The sequence below is a fragment of the Drosophila pseudoobscura genome, chromosome 2, assembly GCF_009870125.1.
Source record: "Drosophila pseudoobscura strain MV-25-SWS-2005 chromosome 2, UCI_Dpse_MV25, whole genome shotgun sequence".
Classification (NCBI taxonomy): Eukaryota; Metazoa; Arthropoda; class Insecta; order Diptera; family Drosophilidae; genus Drosophila; species Drosophila pseudoobscura.
This window is the reverse complement of record NC_046679.1, coordinates 6,293,447-6,313,301: the sequence shown is the minus strand read 5'-3', so window position 1 is coordinate 6,313,301 and position 19,855 is coordinate 6,293,447. Positions and strand designations below refer to the sequence as shown.

Below are 19,855 nucleotides of genomic sequence, written 5' to 3'. Positions count from 1 at the left end.
TTAAATTTTAATTTTTGTTTAATAATGGAATCTTTTTGGACGTTGGCACAGTTTACGCATTATAAAACCCACTGGTCTTAGTGCATATACCGAGACACGTCTTGTCACTCTCCCGTACGAGGGATTTGTTCTATAAATACAATCATTACGAGCTATTAGAATACAAATATGTTTGGATTCCAATAGTAAAAAGTATTTACAATCGTGGTATGAGTATATGAGGAGCTAAAGCATATACATATGTATTTACAAATTCGAAAATATACAAATTAAATAATATAAATAGGCACACAAATCTACTACTACTACTACTAGTACTACTACAGCACACAGACAGATTAAAGCTCTACTAATATTTCTCGGAAGTCTCGTGTCTAGGCTCGATTGGTGTTTGATTTGGGGCTTCTGTTACGGTGGTGAGGTCAGAGTTTGAGGACTCTCTCGAGTGCCTGTAAAGTAAGGGAACAAACAGCACAATAATGATCAGTGTACAATCGATTAGGATGGGTATAGTACATCGCAGAATTAACAAATATATGTATGTATGTTTTGTGAACCATTACTCCCACTCCATTTACCTATAGAACACATAGTGCTGCAGCATGAAGAACACATCGAAGAGGACCGAGAAGAGGCCTAGGCCAAACTTGGTAGGATCCCCAAATATGGAGGCCCAATCGTCTGGAAATACAATGCTTTAAAGTGAGAAAATAATCATCATTTGCAACCCTTACCGTAGTTAAAGCCATTCAGAATCATTTGCAGCATACTCAGCGTGCCGCCCGTGAAGTCCAGTAGGATATTTCCAATACTCCTACAAGATGCGATCATTATTGAATATGAACCAGGAAATCCTCTTTAAATCATTCACTTACCATCCCGCTGTGCTCTTCCTGCGATAGTTCATCAGAGCCTGCGGTACATATTTAATGATGGTAATGGCCAGCTTCACATAACTGCAGTAGTACAGAAAGTCCAGCCAGTGGATGACAGAGGCTGCGGCCAGAGAGGCCGATACGACCACGACCACACCAAAGACACTCAATAAGGAATAGGCTGTCCACGAGACTCTTTGACCGGCACGCTATAAATTTTTGAAATTTATAATAATTGGAATACTTATAGATCTCCACCGCATTGTTACCTCATAGATGCAGCATTGAACGATCGTTATGATGGTGGCAAACATGGCATGCAGCGAGAAGACGACATCGTTCAGCATGACCGGATTGAGGCCACGCGGATGTCGGCTCTCATATTCGTCCTGCATGGTGTCAAAGAAGTACAGGCCGCAATTGAACATGCTGTACAATGTGAAGCCCACAATGTTAAGGATGACAAAGTCAAAGTTCAGGCCCTCCACAGACTTGCGACGGAAGTTGATCCAAATTTGGGGATAAAAGGAAACCGACCAGGCCACAAAGTACACCCAACCGAACACAATCGAGGTGTAGATGAGGCCCTTCGACACGGCCACAGTGACACGCAGATAGACATCTTCGATGCTGAAGGTAAGAAATATAGAATATTTAATACATATATAACAGAATGCAAGTTACTTACAGTTCATTGGAACCGTCGACGGCTGTGACAGCCACATAGCCAGCCCTTAGGCCTGTTATCACCACCGTCTGGTTGCCCGTAGCTCCCGCTGGATATGTGAATGACTCAGGATCCAAGCTCAAATGATCGTCATGCTCTTTTAGTAGCCTCACACTCACGGGCTCTGTTAGATCTTCCCTGAATGGAGAGTTTGAGTTAAATTTGATAAGAAACGATTCAGTTTCAATAAAAACCTACTTGGCAAAGACGATGAAGCTCTCGTTGGTGTTCAACAGAACGGTGATGTCATGGGAGTCGACTGTTAGGCCACGACTGGTTTGTCCATTTCCCAGGGCAACTGCCGGTAGAACACGAATTCTTGTTTAAAGTTCTTGTTTCCATTACAATTAATTACCTGTTGCCCAGAAGAGCAGGGCCAGTAAAAAGGTATTCATTCTAATTCTGGTTCTTCTGAAGTTGAAGTACTCTCGAAATCTTAGATCCACTGATTATTCCAATGAGTTCTCACACTTGTTGGCATTTTCATCGGTGACGCACTAAAGGGAGGAATGGATTGATTTAATTGAATTGAATTTAATTTGCTGCAATCAGTGGGGGGGAATCACCCGTTCATTCAAAGGGTGAGAAACCGTTCTGCATTCAATTTGAAATGCAAATTTCCATGATTTATTGCTGATTACAAGTTCAGTGATCGAGAAATATCGTAATAATTGGATGTTTAATAAAATGGTAGTACATTTTGTTTCAATTAACTCTCTATTTCTATCTGATCGATTGCATCTCTTTCTATACTCTGGTGCGGTGCGTGTCTCTCTCTTTGTGTCTCTCTCTTAATACAACTTTCGTGTTAACAATTTCATACGAGATAAAAACTGTTTGCGGGGCGGGCAACCTTCAACATTGCCATACCCCCAGCCCCATCCCGCTTTCAATGTTACAGCTTGGCAATTAGAGCAAACTTTTTTTGCACGGCACTCGATCGAGGAGGAGGAAATACACGGCCATAAATACACACAAATGAGTCCAGACCAAGTACTAAGTATATGGTGGGGGGTGCGGTGTTTATAGTGCGTCCCATGACAAGGCGTTTATAAGTCGGGCCGCCTCAGAATGGGCTTATCTCAATGAATGCTGTTGGCGATAGTGTCAATAGGTTTATTCGAATTATTGCCAACCACTAAAATTACGCCAGTCCTAAAACCCATACAGATAGTCCACGGCTTGAGCAATGCAATGACACAGACGGGTGAGAATAGAAGAGGGAGAGCAGAGTCTTGACTAGACACATATTATGCGCATGATTATGATTCTTGACAGCTCCTGAGAATATCTCATTCTGTTGAAATACTTATAATTGCATTTCCCAGGAAGCTGATCTTTGATTTGTAGCTGCCACATCTCGAATTTAAACGTAATCTATTCGCACAGAAAGTCAGCACTAGAGTTATTACACTGATAAGAAGATTACTCCACACTCCACACCACACACTCCACCACCACAAAGAGACCAATTGTGTAAATACCAATAAACAAAAGCCATAAGTAATAAATAATTCAACACATGAGGGGGAGAGAAGCGCGAATGTTTAGCGAATGTTTATAAGTCTCTTTTACAGCCGGATTAGAACTTTCACTGGTGTCGTCTGGTCTTGGAAAGCAGAGCGGAGCTCGCTCTCACATGTCATATGGACTATGGGGAATCAAATGGTCGAGATCCGAGTCGAAAAAATGCAACCCAATGATCGCCCAGAACCACTCAGAACAGACATATGTTTGCTCAGTGATCAGCGTCCGGACACTTGCCACTTACCGACGTTAAAACAGAAGTTAAACAATGTGTTTAACTGACAATTAGGCTGGGCGCTGGATGATGATGATGATGCGAATGAACGCCGAACCGATGCGATACCGAACGATGTGCGACTGTCAAGCGACTGAGCGGGTCCCCGGCCAGGCCAATACGTATAAATGGAGCCCATGCAGTCGCTGCGCAGTTGACGGCGGCAGCGCGACTGACTCCCCAGGCCCAGGCCTCAAACAGCAACCACAACAACAACAACAACAATTGGAGCGAGAGCGAAACAGCCAGAACAGTGAGGCGACAACCAGCCGCTTGGCTGGTACCCTTGCAGGGTATTATAAATGGTTGTTTGATGTTCATAAACCCACATAACCCTTACATACATCCCCATGCTATTTATAAACCCAATTTTCCCAGAGTTATCTTTGGGTTTTTGACCAAATTAGGAAAACAATGGATCTGCAAGGGTATCCGAAAAACACCAGCCCTCGTTTCTCGTTTTCTGGGTTTTTTTTTTTTGCACTTGACGAACCTCTCCATCAATCGAAAGGGTACTCAAAATTTCTATAAATATTCAGGAGCTGCCACAAGATCATACATTTTTTGGTAGAAAGGTACGGAAAGGGAAAGGGAAACAGGGAATCTCTAAACAACAGGCACATGTTTTTGTGTACCATAAAATACGATTTACAAGATAATGATATAAATACCAAATGGTACCCAAAAAAAACCTCTGTTATCAGCTAGCGAGAGAGAGAGAGATGTTTGGCGGAAACTGCAGTACTACCAGCAGTAAAATGTTTATAGGCGTCTGTTGCTGGTTGATAACGGTCTACGGCACTCACTAATCAAGTCTGATTAAAACAACAACAAGAAAGCATAAATAAACGAAAGATTCCCACAACCGCTGCCATCGGTGCCACATGACGCGGCACATTGATGATCGACTTGAGACACACAAGCGATTAGTGCTGAAGAGAATTCCATGGAATTTGTAGTATAAAAACAACAAACAGCACATTGATGAGCGAAAAGTGCAAAAAGAATACCTGGAAATGTGTGGTATAAAATCAACATGCATTGCGTGTGCATGATGCCCGATTGATGCTCGCCGATAATGCTCCAAAATTCACAAAAAACCTGACCACTGCTGATAAAAAGATTCACTTTCTATAAAAGATTTTATGCCAAAACAAAAAACCAAAGAAAAACAAAAACAAATCTTTGTGCTAAATGCATAAATTTTGCAAACTTGGCAGGGCACATGTGGAAAATGGAATGTTTTGCAAGCCAAAGCAAAAACTTGGCACAACAAAGGGTATATCCGATCCGAGTCCGTTCCCCCAGGTTCGTTCAGTTATCAGATACTCACCGAAACTCCCATTGATGGCATTCCTTTGGCGACATTCTGGCTCTGATTACATTCTTCTGGTTATTTGAGCATACAAAAATATTGTTTAATTTGCACAATATACAGTACAGTACACGGAGTACGAGTACAAAGCAAAGCAAAGCTCAATTCACAGTACACAATGGGTATAATCGAACGTAAAACATTTCTACGTTAAAACTAGAGGTTCTCTGGATCTGAATCTGCATCTGGTTCTGGAGCTGGATCTCTTTATCTCTCCACCGATTCACATCGTAAAAGTCTTGTTGAAGGCACTGATTTCATAGGTCGCTTTAAAGGGGGATTAAATAAGTTAATAGGGTCGATCGTGTAGGATAACTAGGTCTCTAGCGGAGTGGCGAGTATCCGGTGTGTGTGTGTGTTGCGTCAGTTGTCTTTGGGCTGGGGGGACTCTCACTACTGGCTCTGGTTCTGGCCGGCGCGTCGATTCTTCTCGAGTATTAAAGCGCGACTGAAAACGAAATGAAAGAGAGTTTTAAAATGGTGGAGTGAAGAAACAGCGACGGCGACGTCGAATCGGGCCACTCACCGATAACGCTCATAGTAGCCCACAATGGTGCCCAGCTCTTGCTTGAAGAGGCGCACCAGCATGCTGTCGAAGCCCTCCAGCTCGGGCAGGCTGAACATGTTGAACTGCAGCAGATGGTCTTTGGAGGAGTCCGCCTCCGAGTAGACGGCCAGCCACTTGGGTATCTCCTCGAGCAGATATGGATTGGCCGGCACCAGGGCGTTGTGTGTGTGGGCAGGTGGTGCGTACATCGATGCCTCTGGCATGATCGCCTTGGGCGGCTCTGCCGATGTGGTGTATACGTAGTAGGATGTGAGGCAGGGATGCTGCCGCTGGCACTGGCCCGTGTACTGGTTCTCGTAATATGTGCCATGCAGCTTGGACACCACGCGACGCCAACCCACGGGCAGACCCTCGCGCTCCAGCGGATGATTCCAGTGCGTTGTGTGGGCATTGTGATCGATGTAGTACTTTCGACCGTGCAGCGTGTACTGCGTGGCCCAGCCAGGCGGCAAGGGCAGCTCTTCGGGCTCTGTCAGCGACTGCTGTGACGGCACCTTCTGCAAAGATCCGTTTACACTTCCCGCCGCAGCACCCCCAGTGGGTGTCACACCAGCTGCCGGCGGCGTGGGTGGTGGGGCGTACAGAGATTGCACTGAGGTAGAGGCTCCCCGAATGCTGCCAGAGCTGCCGCCGCGACCACTGCCACTTAGCGATCCACCGCTCGAGGGCACGGTCAGATGGTGATGTGGTGGCACCACCGCCAGGGTGGCCGACGAAGCTGTCGTGTTGCTGTAGATGGGGGACTCCGATCGCTGCGACTGGGTCACACGCATTGAGGATACGCGGTACGGGTTCTCATATATCGGATACGAGTCGCTCGAGTAGCTCCCGGCCAAGTGTGCAGCCAGCTGCTGATGCTGGAGCTGCTGCTGCTGTTGCAGTGGAGATCTGTGCGAAAGGAAAAGCCAGAAGTAAGAATGACTTTCATAACGTATGGGCAAGGCAGGGATTACCTTGTCGGTTGATAGCGGGGCTGGCGATCCCTGATGGACATGGCAGCAGGATCAAATCGAAGCGTGGATCCGTAAGGCGTTGAGGCATGTTGCTGATGAAGCTGTAGCTGTGACTGCTGTTGTTGCTGCTGCTGCTGCTGCTGCTGGAGGGCGTAGTGGGCAGGAGAGTGGGGACGGCGCGGTAGCTGTAACATGTTGGCATAGGAGGCACTCAGAAGGCCCTGATCGGCGTCAAAGCTAGCGGCCGCCATGTGCGGATGCGAGTGCTTCGGGGTGGTGGAGTAGCTGCGCTGGAAGCCGCTGGTCGGGGTCTGGAGCAACGGCGACGACTGCTGGCGCCGCATGCGCTCGATCTGCTCGATGTTCACGTAGTTGCTGCTGTTGCCTTGGCTCAGCTGCAGCTGGTTGCTGCTGGCCCGGTACTGGAGTGGCGGCAGCGGCGGATGATTGGCGTGCGTGTGCGGATTGAGCGGCAGCTGGCTCTGGGCGCGCCGCGCATGGTAGTAGTCCGGCTGCGCATCGTTGCAGGAGTACGTGTTGCGGCTGGTGCTGGAGCTGCGCGGCTTAAACTCACAGCTGGGCGAGGTGCTGGCGCAGCGCTGGAGCGTCTTCTTCTTAGACCGCTGATCGCTGGTCCACACATTGATCACCGGTATCACCGGCGGCGTGTCCTTCTTCACATACTTGCCCACCACGCCCTCTTTGTGTGCCTGGGATTTCTCCTTGCTCCGGCGCGAGAGCATCGTCGGTTTTCGATTGCACAGCAAAATTGTTAAATAGTTCATGCAGCGCGGCGATCCTGCGAGAGTTGTGCCTGTGCCTATTATTGTCCCTTCCTTTGTTCCTCCTCTGGCTGTGGCGGCGCCTGCTGGTGCATGTGCATCGACGCAGACAGCAATTTTTGGTTGTTGTGTTCTGATAAAAAAACTAATTTAACCCACTTAACCCCCATATATTTAAAGAGATGAGCAAATTGACTTAAATCGCGGAAAATAGCACTGTTTGTATAGATCCATCCATTCCTTTCTCTTTACTTACAAAAGCCCTCACGACATCTGCCGCCTGAACTCCGCTAAAATTCTTCACTATTCCAAATTTTCGTGGAGTGTATTTAAATACCCACTGGTCTACAATGGGTTAATCGTTCTCTGTCCATGATCGGTAACCATATGCCTAGATTTTGATATTCGGTTTAATATTTACAGCTAGCTAGGACCCTTAGCCCTAAACACATAGTTCTATCCGATTAATGGATAATTATTCTACATGACTAGCCAATTTTAAGTAATACTTTTTATTGGATTGTGTGTAAAATAAGGTTTAAGCAAATAAGGTCACGAATGAAAGGTTGGAATGAAACGTACATAAGTGTGTATGGAATGCTGTGTCATTGTTGCTGGTTTTTGTTGCCACTTACCATATATTTTCTGGATTACATCCTAGAGTCTTCGTTAGGACCCAGCCAGCCCAGCAACACTTTGCATGCAATCATACTGCAATGAATATTTATTTTATATTCAATACAAATATTTAACACTCCAGCCAGCTCTGCAGCTTCTGTACAAACAAAGGCAGGCTTATGCTTGTAAATGTAAAACAACGCGTCTTTCTAAAGTCGCTGAACAAACTATTAACTTCAAACTGAAAAAACATTTTTGAATTTTTCCCGATATATTGATATCTTTAATTTGATATATTCGATATGGCGATGTTTAATCAAATCACAGGGTTGCTTCAAACAATATATCGGTATTTGTGTGCGATAAAATAGGTTGGTAGTGTGACCACCTAGTAATTACTTTGTTTATTACTTTACTTTGTTAAAAAAACTCTAGTCGCAGATTGACATTTGAACAGATGTTAAAAAAACATACAATAATAAAAACACAATAAAACATCGGGAAAAGGTAATTTACAGCTGCATTAAACTATTTTTATATGCACCGTTGTGAATGGCTATAGGTGTTAAACAGCTGTCGCCCGATGCGAATGGTAAAAGGTGAAGAAGCGGTGATTTGTGTACGTGTGTGTTTTGACTTTGCGACGTGGTGATTAGCAACCACGGAATCCGACTGAATCTAATCCCAATCCTTGCTGGAATCTAGCGCTTCCATCCTGATGCATTTCCCAGATTTCAGAGCAGCCCTGCTGCTGGCCGTGTTAGGCTTGGCGAGCGCCCAGCGTGTGGCGCCCGGCGTGAATCCCCAGCATTATGTGAGTTGCTGATATTGTGCAAGCAGCTGCTAGTTATTTAATTGACCAATTCTCTGACTCTATGTAGCAACAAGTGCCTCAGCAGGTGCCGCAACATCACCAGCCGCCGCCGCCGCAGCAGTACCAGCAGCAAGGTCACGGCGCTCCTGGAGTGCCGCCGCAGCAGTATGTGAGTAGGAGTCAAGTCAGGGGCCCAAGGACACTAACCGTCTGTCATCCCCTTCCCATAGCAATACGAGCCCGTGCAGCCTGTGCAGTATCAGCAAGTTCCTGTGCAGCAACAACCCATCCACCAGCAGCCACAAATGCAGCAGCCCATACAGCACCAACAACAGCACCAGCAGCAGCAACAAGTGCATCACCAGCAGCAGGCGGGTGGCCATCATCACGGCCAGCCCCAGCAGGTGTTGAACACGGGCAACATTCAGCAGGAGCGCGCGTAAGTCGGCTAGGGCCACGACTATCTTATCTCGGCTTTCATATCTTTTATTCTGTACATTCTAGTCACATCCAGGAGCATATGCAGGTTCCCATCGATACGAGCAAAATGTCTGAGGCGGAGCTTCAGTTCCACTACTTCAAGATGCACGACTCGGACAACAACAACAAGCTGGATGGCTGTGAGCTGATCAAGTCCCTGATCCACTGGCACGGTAAGATCGCACGATTCTTCTTCTTCGATTGAGGATCCTGGTTTTGTGTTTTGATTGCGTCTGCGGTTGTATTTCTTGCTCTGTTTGACTCATGTGTTTTGTTTTACCTCTTTTTGCATATGCGTCACGTACAAAAAATAACTTAATTCGGCTGTTTCCGGTGTGTTCTGGTTTTTGGTTGTGGTCATGCTCAAACATCATCCTAATCCATCTTGCATACGACATAACAACTCATTGAACTCCAGAGCAAGGCAGCAAGGAGCAGCCCAACGGCGAGAAGCCGCACGTCGAGGAGAAAGTCTTCTCCGATGAGGAGCTGGTGGCCCTCATTGATCCCATCCTGCAAATGGACGATACATCGCGTGACGGTTACATAGACTATCCGGAGTTCATCAAGGCTCAGCAGAAGGCCTCCGAGAAACAGCAGCAGCAGCAACAACAGCAGCAACAGCAACAGCAGCAGCAACAACAGCAGCAGCAGCCGGTTCATTAGTAGATAGCTAGTTTCCATACACCAATCAAGCTTGACTATGTCATCGTCTTAAGTCCTGTGACGTGCAACACATACTCCTGTTTTCTCGCCCAAAACATCATGAAATTACGTCGACGTTGTCAACGGTTTTTAGCGCAGAATTTTGAGATCGTTCTTCAAAGAATTTCTACTTAAACCATGCTGCAAGCATTCCATTCCAATCGGAAAACTTCATTGAACAAATTGTAACTCATTAAATCCTTCCAAGAAATTTTCACAAATTCCCTATTTTTGAATAGTTTTCCACACGAATCTCTAAAGTGGTTTGTGCAATTTTAGCTGCTTTTGTTTTATTTTGTTTTCCCTCGTCATAATCTTAGTTAATTTCGATATGAACTAATTTTTAAGCGCATCTTGAGAGCAGCAACAAAAAACAGACTGATTGTGTGAACGTTTGTTTTGTACAAAAAGAGAGAAAAACACGCAAAAAAATCGAAGTAAAACTATAACTAAAACGAAAACTCTTTTTTTGAATTTGAGACCTATTATATAGAGACGCATGCAATTCTTTGTAAGTAAAACCAGATCTAGCAAATAAAGTCAAATACAAATCACAAACCCACCCACCGCATCTAAACCCTTGCCTCCAGTAGCTTATCTAGAAACATTTGTTAGGGGTTTTCGGTGAGCGCTTGCCCTAACACGTTTAAGTCTAACATATGTTTAACATAACATTCTATCATTGCAGTCGAAGATAGTAGCAAGAAACCGCCGGTGGAGGGAACCGAGACTCCCGATGAGCACAAAACCGGCAGCGTGTACACGGACAAGGCCCTGGAGGATACCATCGACTATGTTCTCAAGTCCATGGACCTGGACAATGATGGCTTTGTGGACTGGGCCGAGTACCGACAGACTGAGGGTAACATTGGCAAGGATTAAACTAGTCATTATCCCTAGAGAGCCATAGAACTTGACAATCACTTCAGTCAATACGTACCCACCCCTCCAAATTGTTAAAACCTTTTGTACTTTTGCTAAATAAATTGTGTTTGAATATACCCATCAAGTAACGCCCGCCGATTGGTAAAAGCTCAGATTCATTGTAAGATATGAATATCGGTTGAAGATTTACTTATCGATGGTATTACAAGAAACGCCAATGTATGTGCGACAAGTATCAACCACGAAAAGAGCCATACAAAGTTTACAGCAGCGGAAGCTTTCCGGAACGGACAGTGGGCGGAACGGCCGATCTGGCGCAACTAAAGTACAATTTGAAAAACAAAAAGCTTTACATTATTTTGTTGGATTCGATTACCACTCCTTAGGCTATCGATACTATTGATCGATTTTCAATCGCTTTTTGTATGAAATTTTCCCACTCTTTTTATCCTCAATTAAAAGCGACAAAAAATGTATTAATCTTCAATTTTCTTAAATTTTTTTTTGGGTTTCTGTGGCAAAATATTTATATATTTTTTTAATTAAAAAAAAAATGCTTAAAAAAATGTATTAAATATTAAAAAACAAAAAAAAACCTATACATTTATACATTTTGCCCACTGTGCAACGCAACGAATGGAACTTTCCGACTCTTGCGCTGAGAGAACGAAAACTTTCAATAGACGGTGAGGCGTTGCAGCCGACGGTCGACGAAAAAGGTGGATGAAAAAGTCTGAATGAAAACAATAAACGAACAAATGCGGCAACATTTATAGGACTTATCAAAACAGAAATTAAAGACTAGTGTATTTCAGTATTACGCATTCGTCGTGAGTGACGGAGCCCAGTGTTTCGAGTGTGGTAATTTGGAGACCCGTGCAAAATGTAAGCAAAAATAGTCACAGAAATAAACAGCACAGATAGCGAACCCATATAGACTCTTGGTCAGAAATGCAAAAGAACTCTCGGGGCTGATGGCCTATAATTATGAATGCCGGTCCCACGGCCGTAATCGCGTTGCGTTGCTCGGGAGACCCTGCCGGTGCCGGCGGCCTCTTTGTTGATTGAAAATAAATAACCTGATTGGGCTAGGAACCGGTGCCTCCTCCGTTTCGGCCAGAATTCGGCGTCCACGTGCTCGCGTGCATCGAGGAATTACGCTTTGTATAAATATTTGCCGTTGCATAAATGATAAACGTGCCACGCGCTGGGTGTGATATCGATTTTGCCAGCCACAAGAGCTTGCCCCATTAGGTGGGCGGGGTTGGGGGCGGTTGCTGGTCGGATGCGGTGGATGGTTGAGGACTTCCGTAGCTCGTGCCGACCCGTTTGCCGCAAGTGATTTTTAGTGGCAGATAAGCCGGCTAATGCAATAGCATTACAGTTTGGTTTTGTATTAAAAAGGGTATTCATGATTTTTAGGGCTGCCATGCAGTCGTCCGGCCGACCACGCGAGCGCCTGCTCTATGCCTTCCGAGGATGGATAGCCTTTGTGGCGTTCATGGACCTGGGAACCGCATTTCGTAGTTATATCGAGCGAAGGAGCTTCCTGGGCGATCATAGCGACACGCAGTTCATCGAGGGTGAGTACATGCCACATTCCACACGCCACATCACATCGCAATGTTTGATCTGTGTGGCTCAATTTCCAGGGGACTACACCATATCCCGTATCATTGGCATGTACTGCCTGCTGAAGGCAATCGCACTAGTGCACTGCACCCTCTACATCCACTACAGACCGTAAGTATCACAAGTGGAGTTGCGGGAGGGGGAAGTAATAATTTTCTATTTTTGTATAATAGTGTTGTAAGCATGGGCGGCTGCTCTTTGGCCCTTACCATGGTCTTCTATGCCACTGAGGCCCTCTACTTTCGCTCGAGCACCCTCAACTTTTACGTGATCTTCCCATGCGTACTGAATTGTATGCATTAATTAATATAATTCAACTTCGTTCAGGTTTATTAATGATATTCTTTTTGGCCAGCTATTACACTCTTGGGACTGATTTACATACCCAGACGACTGCGTCTATGGGAGCCCAATATGGATCTGGATGATGAGAACTCGCAGTTGCTAAAGCAAATGACGGGCTACAAGCGGAGGCGCACGAAAAAGCAATAATTTAATGTTTAACATGGACTTTATAGAATACGTAGGAAACCGATTGGTTTGGGTTTCCTCGAGGAACAGTATTGAGGAGAATCGCATATTATCCGATATGGACTGCATTGGTGTGATAGAAAGGGCATCAAGGAGAGATTAAATTGAATAGCAATACTGAAAGCAACGCCAAATTAGTGATTTTCTATAAATTAGGTACGAAAGAGATATACGGTATACGATAATCTCGGCATAAGTCAATTTCTGACATAATCACTTAAACTCATGTTGTACTTCCTTTTTATAAATCTATATGACACAATAGATTTTTTTTGCACTTAAAAACGTTGAGAATGCATCTAGGAATTATATTCAAAACTATCAAAAGACAGCACCCCAGTTTAAAAATTCAAATGGAAGGCTTTAAAATTATAAATAACTTTATGAACAAGTAATTATAATATTACGTTGGATTTTTCCATTAGGCGGGCACTAATGTGCTTCTAGAAACGATTAGCAATTTTTGGAACATGCTTCCGGCTCCTACGATTAAGCGAACACATGGTTACAACATTTTATACTTACTTATCACATATGAATACCAAAATATATACATCTAAAAACAATAATTAGTTTTATATATCATGTAGTGAATGTTTTGAATAAATATTTGAATTTACACCAGTGCGCCAACGTCTGTTCAGTGTTGGTAAGCGTCTTCAATTGTATGCGCGTAGCAGTGTTTCCAGATCAGCTTCTTTTCAGCAGATCTAGCCTTTTACAGAGTCAAATGGCGGAAGCGAAAAAGTGGAAATTCTTCTACATTATTTGTTTCAGCGTGCACACAACATATTTTGATCTTAAAATACCGTGTGTAAAAGTAAAAAGTATCATTAATTTACTTTTACTCTTTTTCAGAGGTTAGCATGATTTCTAGCATTTAATATTTTAGAATAAATCTAGCTTTAAATTGCTAAATGAAAAATGTTGGCATCCCTGATGGGCAGTACTGTTTAACACCGCGGGAATTGCGCCTTTTACGATTTATATTTTCTTGTTGTTTATTTTGCACAATTTATGAGATTTGTTGTTAATTATGTATCGGAAATACAAGAAACGTGGCCAGAAGCCACTGAATACAATCGATGAAAATAGGTCAATCAAGATACCAGTAAGATCAATTGAAACTGTTGCATCGTTCGTGAATACAAATGTGTTTTTTGCAGCGCCCGGCGGACAACGAAACCGGCGACAGAACGGATGTTTCTGTGACGTCTTTTGGCAGTGGCAGCGAGGAGAACATACCGGCCTCTCAGGAGCATACGCAACGCTTTCTATCACAGCACAGTGCCATCCTGGCCGCAACTCTGGGACGCACACAGTCCTCCAGCCGGAACCCGTTGAGTCTGTCGCGGCAGCCAAACAACTTTTTCGAGCTCGTCCTGATACGAGCCGGGGTGCAATTGGATCAGGGGGACACTCTTGTGCTGTCCTGTGACCATGTCTCGATAGTTTCAAAGTTGCGAGAAATATTCATGAGTGCCCCGTCCTATGCCGACAAGGTTGAGACCTTCAAGTCGGGTCTCAACACTGCCATGGCGCCCAAGTCCAAGTTGTCGCAGAAACTTCTGACTGGCTGTACTGTGGATGCAGCTGGAGAGGAGCAGATATATCAGTCGCAGAACAGCATGTTCATGAACTTTCTGATGATCGATTTTATGCGGGATCCCTGCCTGGAGGTGCTCCTGAACCGAATGGAAGAGGTGGCCACATCGGACCAAGTTATCACGGGCCAGGGTGCTATTGCAATGCCATTGCTGCCTCTGATGCTGGCCCAGATGCGCTATCTGTCTCTTGCCCACAAGGAGCAGATCTATCAGCGAATCGAGGGTATCTTCAACAGAGCCACCGACTCGTCTAAATTGGATATCATCAGCAATGCCGAGTTTGTGCTCGATGCCAGCATGCACGATGCATTTGTCGAGCTGCTCTTGTAAGCTGACACAAACACAATCGTGTACGGCAAACTCACTCTCTTCTTTTGGCAGTATCAACTATTCCTGCAGCGAAGAGCTCTTCCATATGATCACAGTACACACATTGAGCAACCTTTCGCTCTCAGCCAAGACCCAAGACAAGCTGCGCCTGCGCATTCTAGAGTTCACAACAAGTGGCGCCTGTCCAGACACGGTACACAAGATCCAAAACTATATTCTGCTTTTATTTCTAACTCCCTGTTTCTGTAGACATTACCGCACCTTATACGGCTTTTGCTGAACAGTCTCAAACTGGACACAGATGATAGTGTGCGGGAGGTAAGATCTATTCATCCAATCCTTCTAGTACCGAACTGAATCGAAATTTATATTTAACAGCTGGTTTCCACACTGCGCGAAATATTTAACTGGCGTCACAGAGCTCTTAATGATAGTAGCGCACCGGCGGCAGCCAACGACAAGAAGTCGCAACTGGACCTTTTTGGCTTTCTGGAACTAGGCCTAATACGCTCCAAGCGATTCTATCAAGTGTGGCAGAGACTAATAGCGAGTTTGCCCGCAGACGGATTCACGTTAGTTTAGGGAAAACAGAAGAATGAATACTTGATTCTACAGCTGTACGTCTTTGCAGTGCCCTGGACCTAATAATTCTTTTGCTGCTGATTCATGTGAATGAAGATAACTCCTTGTACATTGAGAATATTGTAAGTAGAGTGGATTATACCCCTCTCTATGTTCATTTTAAACCGGCAACCCATCTTTTTTGACAGCTTCGCCGTCGCATAAAGCTGAACCAAATCTCAGTAAACATTCTAGAGGGCGTTAAGCTGCACTATCCGCACATTTTGGAGCAACATATTAGCACACTGATGCACATACTGCACGACTTTATGTGCGAGAAGAACGTAGCTGTCTCAGAGTTTGCAAAATCCTCGTACAGGTATAGATATATTGTTCACTCGGTTTCTTGAGCTAATGTTTCATTTACTGCAGCGTACTCTTTAAGATTTTCACCTCAATTCAGAAGAATATTCTGAGGAAGCTGCTGGAGCTGGCCTGTGACAAGTCGTCCCAGCATCTAACCACAATGGCATTGCATTTGCTGCGCGAGCTGCTGCGCAAGAGCTTCAAGGATGTGCAGAACTGTGCGCCTCTCTTCCTGCCAATGCTAGATCGGTTGAGTGACCTAACACTGCCGCAGACTCGCCTGGCTATGGAAATCCTTTGCAACTTGGCTTTTCCCGAGCCAAAACTACCCGAGTCTGGGCCGCTGCAGGAGCAAGTCGAAATGGTGGTGAAAAAGCAGCTGATAAATCGAACCGAATATGTGAAGAAGCAGGGCATCATTGGCAGCGTGCAGCTTATAAATGCCATTTCATGCACTGAGAAGAAGAGTTTGGACGACGAGGACGAGGATGGGAACTTCTCCCCCGTTGTGGATTCCATAGACGGTCTGCCCGACGGTCGCCCCAAAGTGGCAGCCAATTTGATAAGTGAGTAAATAGTGAAGCTTCTCAAACACACACGAAACTGTTTTCTCCACCACACAGCTCTCACCGAATCATCCATCATGAACAGTGCTGAGTCCCTGGCGCTGTTCTACGAAGAGTTGGCCACGGTTATTTCTCAGAGATGTCCCATATCTTCATACTGGAACGATAGAGGTTTTACCATGTGGCTCTGTGAGCTGATGACCTTTCGCTTTCAGCAGAGCTTCGCTACCGAGAACACTCCAAAGCCGATCAAGTGAGTACCTTCGATGGAAACCGTACTCCCAACTAACTCCAAACATTTCAAAGGGGTATCCAGTTGGAATATCAAAAGAATATCAACGAACTGGACGAATCGAATGTAAATACGGAATCGGAGGTTCTCAGCATTGGCATAAACATATCCGAGCTTGTCTTGTCGCCCAAAAACGAGTGAGTACCGAAACCGAGTGTATCCTTTGTTTGCACTTTGCTAATTTAACGAATTTACAGTGCCACTGAGTCGATATATGTGATGACGCCGCTGTTTTACCTTGTGCGAATGCTACACCAGAATAGCTACCGTGGCAGCCTGGAGATGATCAATGCCTTGCTTGGTTGCGCAATTGTACTGCCCTCGTTTTTCGAGGACGACAACTACATGGCCATCTTCGACAACTATGACGGGGAGCAGCAGAAACATATACTCAGCATTTATTTCCATACTATCAACTGGATAAGAGTCACAATCAGTGCGTTCGCCACTCAGTTACATCGTGGCACACGCGAACGAGTGCTGCTCCGTCTGGGCGAATTAATACGCATAGAGCAGAGGGTCAAGGCGCTCTTGACCCATGCGCCTGCTGACTTTGTAGCTCCTCCATATCAGTTCCTCGACTTTTCAAAGCAGAAAGTTACTCTGCAGAAACGGCAGGGCGGCAAACCCCCCGGAGCCAAGGTCCACGAGACCCCAATGGAGGAGGACGACACCTGTAATCAAACCACACTGGCGGACTTTACCATCAAGGTGGCTCCCTGCAAGACCAACAAAACCAAAATAGACTTTGAGCAGCTGTACGGACCACGGGAGAAGTACAGACCCATGGATGTCCGCATTTTGGTGTTGTTGGAGAAGCAGGAGCTATCCTTGAACTATCCACTCGAGGATAAGGAAAAAGGAAACGCCTTAGGGCTGCTGGAGCTACGTTTCCTGCTTGAAGATGTGGTCCAGAAACTAAAGGCCACAGTTTATGACCAGCAGGACTCACTTGATTCAGTTTTTCTCCATCCGCATCGTGTCAGTCCAGAGAGCTTTATACATGATATATGTAAATCGATGGTTGATTTAAACAATCACCTAAACGTCCTAGCCAAAGCCATAGATGAGGAGTTGGCTAAAGTCAACAATGTGTATAGCAATTTGGATCTGTTCAAGGAACGATTCAACTATATCAAGACCTGCTTTGGCCTATGCATTCAATACTTTGCCTTGTACTTCTCCTGGAGCGGATGGAGCGATGAGACGCACGCCAAAGAGCTGCACGGTTAGTTGGCTATTATATCATTATCTTATGAATACTCATCTCATTTTCGTTTCTGCCAGAATCCCTGTACATATTTCACACATCAGATCTTCCGAGCCAGGAGGTCCGGAAATATAAAAAGCAAACTATTCCCCAGCTGGCCACTTTGAATTTCGACTACTTTTTGAAGTACGAGAAATCGGTACTAAACCTGAGTACGGCTGTTCAACTGCACCGACTGCTGTGCAGCCTGCGGAAACTGGGAGCCACTGGGGACGATGCCAGTCAGTCGAGGTCCCGGCTGGCCGAAGATACACGTACGTAGTAGTGTCGTATTCAGGAAAAATATGATTTTGATTTGATGATTTTCAGACGTACTCTGCGACAAGCTGCTGCGCCGTAAGTGGTTCCACTTCTCAAGCAACCTGGACAAAGGAGCGCAGTGTAATATATATCTTGATGAGCTGGTCAAGGGTTTCCTCAAGGACTCTACCTTTACGAGGCAGAACGAACTTCTGGATGAGCTTATCAAGGAGTGCAAGATACTAAACACAAAGGACAAGGCACTGATTTCCTTTCCCAACTTTAAGAAGTAAGCGATGCCTATAGGCTAATATCCGAACGGTAGTTGATAGAGGATATCTTTCAGAGCCAACTTTCCTTTGCTGTTTCGTGGATTGTGTGAGGTGCTAATACACTCGCTGAATGCTGAACTGAGCGGGAACAAGGAAGGAGATCGCCTGAGGCTGTGGGAGTCAACGGTGGACTTGCTGAATGGATTGCTCAATATAGTGCAGCTGGTGGAGCAGCCCCGTAATTTCGGGCTATTCCTCAAACATTCGCAGCTATTTCTGAAGCTTCTGCTGCAACGTGGCGTGTCCGTGCTGGAGACGATAGTGCGTGAGGATCCAGAGAGGCTGACAAAGTTTCTCCACGAGCTGCAGAAGGTGACCAGGTTCCTGCACCAGCTATGCTGTCATTCGAAGTCCATCAAAAATACCGCCATCATAAGCTACATTCCCAGTCTTCGCGAAACCATAGAGACGCTGGTGTTTCGAGTCAAGGCTCTCCTGGCAGCCAACAACTGTCACTCCGCCTTCCACATGGGCAATATGATCAACAGAGACCTGCATGGGGACTCTATCATCACGCCAGTGGGCTCCTTCGTCAGCGAGGAGAACAGCGACGAAGAGCTGCCCGCAGACGACACCAGTGTGGACGAGACAGTAATTGGAGCGGACATTGGCATCAGCAACATTAGTTCCGGCACCAGACCGAGCACCAGTGGAACTCGCAGCAAGTCCTCGTCGCGCAGTAAATGTTTCTAAATATTGTTAAGGTTTAACTTTCAAAAATAAAGCGTAATTTATTTTTGTGATCAAAATGTGGAAGTTTTTCATGGGGGGGGGGGGGGGGGGAGGGTGGATATTGAGCATTAGACGATCTTTGCATTCTTTATTTATTTCATTTTTTATTATCTGGATGCAATTTTATTTAATTTTCATATTACAAATAATAACAAATGTATGTATATCAAATATTTTAGTACAATATGCTTCTCTCACTTTTAATTTCTTCGTTAACAATAATTGTTTATTAAGACGTAAAAGTTTTGCTTCTGTTCTGTTTCTCCTACCTCGCTTTCTTTTTCTCTTTCTGCCTGCTCCTACAATGAATTCTGATTGCTTATTGAGTTTTGTTTTTATTATTATTTAATTCTTCATCTCTTGATTTTATATCGTAATAATTGGCGACGTTACGTTCACGGTTTATGAATCCCTCTCATATGTACGTGTGGCATGTACTCAATCGTATGCAAATCTGCTGTGATGTTTATCAATTAGTCGTTAAATCAATCAGTTATAAAATGATGCGATAGATTCGATATATATGTAATTTAAAAGCATAGAAAACACACACAAACTATAAATGTAGAGTACAACAAAAAAATTGTTTAAAAAAAGTCGATACAAAATGTGGTAAAAATGTGGCAAAAGCTAAACCTAAATTGTGTGTACGAGTATGTCCGAAACAGATATTGTCCTCATACAAATCGTGTCCTTACGAGTATACGAAAAACGAAAAAAAAACTTTGGAAACTGCCCTGACCTGATTGTGGCAGATCCTGGCATCCTGTCACTTGCCCCCTGTCTAGCTGGCTCTTTCCTTATAAACAGTTG

At 44.8% G+C, this 19,855-nt stretch overlaps 5 protein-coding genes across 11 annotated transcripts; 3 read left to right on the top strand and 2 right to left on the bottom strand.

Annotated features, from left to right (window-relative positions):
* On the bottom strand, positions 1-5,164 carry Ctns (lysosomal cystine transporter cystinosin). 4 transcript variants are annotated; one of them, XM_033376567.1, is made up of 9 exons: positions 4,737-5,164; positions 1,958-2,099; positions 1,801-1,900; positions 1,564-1,740; positions 1,145-1,505; positions 876-1,084; positions 735-814; positions 579-681; positions 1-130 (listed from the first exon to the last, which is right to left on the bottom strand). In XM_033376567.1, exons 2-9 carry the CDS (start codon positions 1,995-1,997, stop codon positions 19-21), a joined length of 1,182 nt encoding a protein of 393 aa, XP_033232458.1. In that variant the 5' UTR covers positions 1,998-2,099; positions 4,737-5,164; the 3' UTR covers positions 1-18. The 4 variants fall into 4 exon arrangements, with proteins under 4 accessions (XP_033232458.1, XP_033232477.1, XP_033232426.1 ...); XM_033376586.1 differs by lacking the exon at positions 4,737-5,164 and adding an exon at positions 4,414-4,434; XM_033376535.1 differs by lacking the exon at positions 4,737-5,164 and adding an exon at positions 3,374-3,509.
* On the bottom strand, positions 4,800-7,564 carry sav (scaffold protein salvador). The gene is made up of 3 exons (XM_002137108.4): positions 6,300-7,564; positions 5,305-6,234; positions 4,800-5,226 (listed from the first exon to the last, which is right to left on the bottom strand). Exons 1-3 carry the CDS (start codon positions 7,082-7,084, stop codon positions 5,172-5,174), a joined length of 1,770 nt encoding a protein of 589 aa, XP_002137144.3. The 5' UTR covers positions 7,085-7,564; the 3' UTR covers positions 4,800-5,171.
* Positions 7,565-8,215: 651 nt separating this feature from the next.
* Positions 8,216-10,707, top strand: LOC6896958 (putative mediator of RNA polymerase II transcription subunit 26). Of its 4 annotated transcripts, none has more exons than XM_033385936.1 (6): positions 8,216-8,318; positions 8,405-8,513; positions 8,581-8,682; positions 8,744-8,952; positions 9,018-9,166; positions 9,412-9,659. In XM_033385936.1, exons 2-6 carry the CDS (start codon positions 8,418-8,420, stop codon positions 9,657-9,659), a joined length of 804 nt encoding a protein of 267 aa, XP_033241827.1. In that variant the 5' UTR covers positions 8,216-8,318; positions 8,405-8,417. The 4 variants fall into 4 exon arrangements, with proteins under 4 accessions (XP_033241827.1, XP_015038929.1, XP_002137143.3 ...); XM_015183443.2 differs by lacking the exon at positions 9,412-9,659 and adding an exon at positions 10,387-10,707 and having other exon boundaries at positions 8,237-8,298; XM_002137107.3 differs by having other exon boundaries at positions 8,237-8,298; positions 9,412-10,260.
* A 533-nt stretch (positions 10,708-11,240) lies between these two features.
* LOC4800902 (uncharacterized) lies at positions 11,241-13,189 on the top strand. The gene is made up of 5 exons (XM_003736301.3): positions 11,241-11,468; positions 12,006-12,166; positions 12,236-12,326; positions 12,389-12,507; positions 12,571-13,189. Coding segments are annotated over exons 1-5 (510 nt in total). The 5' UTR covers positions 11,241-11,466; the 3' UTR covers positions 12,708-13,189.
* Positions 13,190-13,689: 500 nt separating this feature from the next.
* Positions 13,690-19,051, top strand: Fancd2. The gene is made up of 14 exons (XM_002137105.3): positions 13,690-13,857; positions 13,913-14,679; positions 14,735-14,876; positions 14,933-15,001; positions 15,062-15,255; positions 15,315-15,387; positions 15,454-15,623; positions 15,677-16,176; positions 16,234-16,429; positions 16,483-16,605; positions 16,666-17,696; positions 17,756-17,992; positions 18,048-18,267; positions 18,325-19,051. Exons 1-14 carry the CDS (start codon positions 13,783-13,785, stop codon positions 19,001-19,003), a joined length of 4,476 nt encoding a protein of 1,491 aa, XP_002137141.2. The 5' UTR covers positions 13,690-13,782; the 3' UTR covers positions 19,004-19,051.
* Positions 19,052-19,855: the final 804 nt, after the last annotated feature.

Coding starts and splice junctions, on each gene's coding strand:
- Ctns (XM_033376567.1), bottom strand. CDS start 1,997: ATGAATACCTTTTTACTGGCCCTGCTCTTCTGGGCAACAG. Junction 1,085..1,144: donor TTCAATGCTGCATCTATGAG/GTAACAATGCGG, acceptor AAAAATTTATAG/CGTGCCGGTCAAAGAGTCTC. Junction 815..875: donor AGGAAGAGCACAGCGGGATG/GTAAGTGAATGA, acceptor CGCATCTTGTAG/GAGTATTGGAAATATCCTAC.
- sav (XM_002137108.4), bottom strand. CDS start 7,084: ATGAACTATTTAACAATTTTGCTGTGCAATCGAAAACCGACGATGCTC. Junction 6,235..6,299: donor CCCCGCTATCAACCGACAAG/GTAATCCCTGCC, acceptor CCTTTCGCACAG/ATCTCCACTGCAACAGCAGC. Junction 5,227..5,304: donor GGCTACTATGAGCGTTATCG/GTGAGTGGCCCG, acceptor TTTCGTTTTCAG/TCGCGCTTTAATACTCGAGA.
- LOC6896958 (XM_002137107.3), top strand. CDS start 8,252: ATGGCTATAGGTGTTAAACAGCTGTCGCCCGATGCGAATGGTAAAAG. Junction 8,299..8,404: donor CCCGATGCGAATGGTAAAAG/GTGAAGAAGCGG, acceptor GCTGGAATCTAG/CGCTTCCATCCTGATGCATT. Junction 8,953..9,017: donor AACATTCAGCAGGAGCGCGC/GTAAGTCGGCTA, acceptor TGTACATTCTAG/TCACATCCAGGAGCATATGC.
- LOC4800902 (XM_003736301.3), top strand. Junction 12,167..12,235: donor CGACACGCAGTTCATCGAGG/GTGAGTACATGC, acceptor CTCAATTTCCAG/GGGACTACACCATATCCCGT. Junction 12,327..12,388: donor CTCTACATCCACTACAGACC/GTAAGTATCACA, acceptor TTTGTATAATAG/TGTTGTAAGCATGGGCGGCT.
- Fancd2 (XM_002137105.3), top strand. CDS start 13,783: ATGTATCGGAAATACAAGAAACGTGGCCAGAAGCCACTGAATACAATC. Junction 14,680..14,734: donor GCATTTGTCGAGCTGCTCTT/GTAAGCTGACAC, acceptor TTCTTTTGGCAG/TATCAACTATTCCTGCAGCG. Junction 16,430..16,482: donor AACACTCCAAAGCCGATCAA/GTGAGTACCTTC, acceptor AACATTTCAAAG/GGGTATCCAGTTGGAATATC.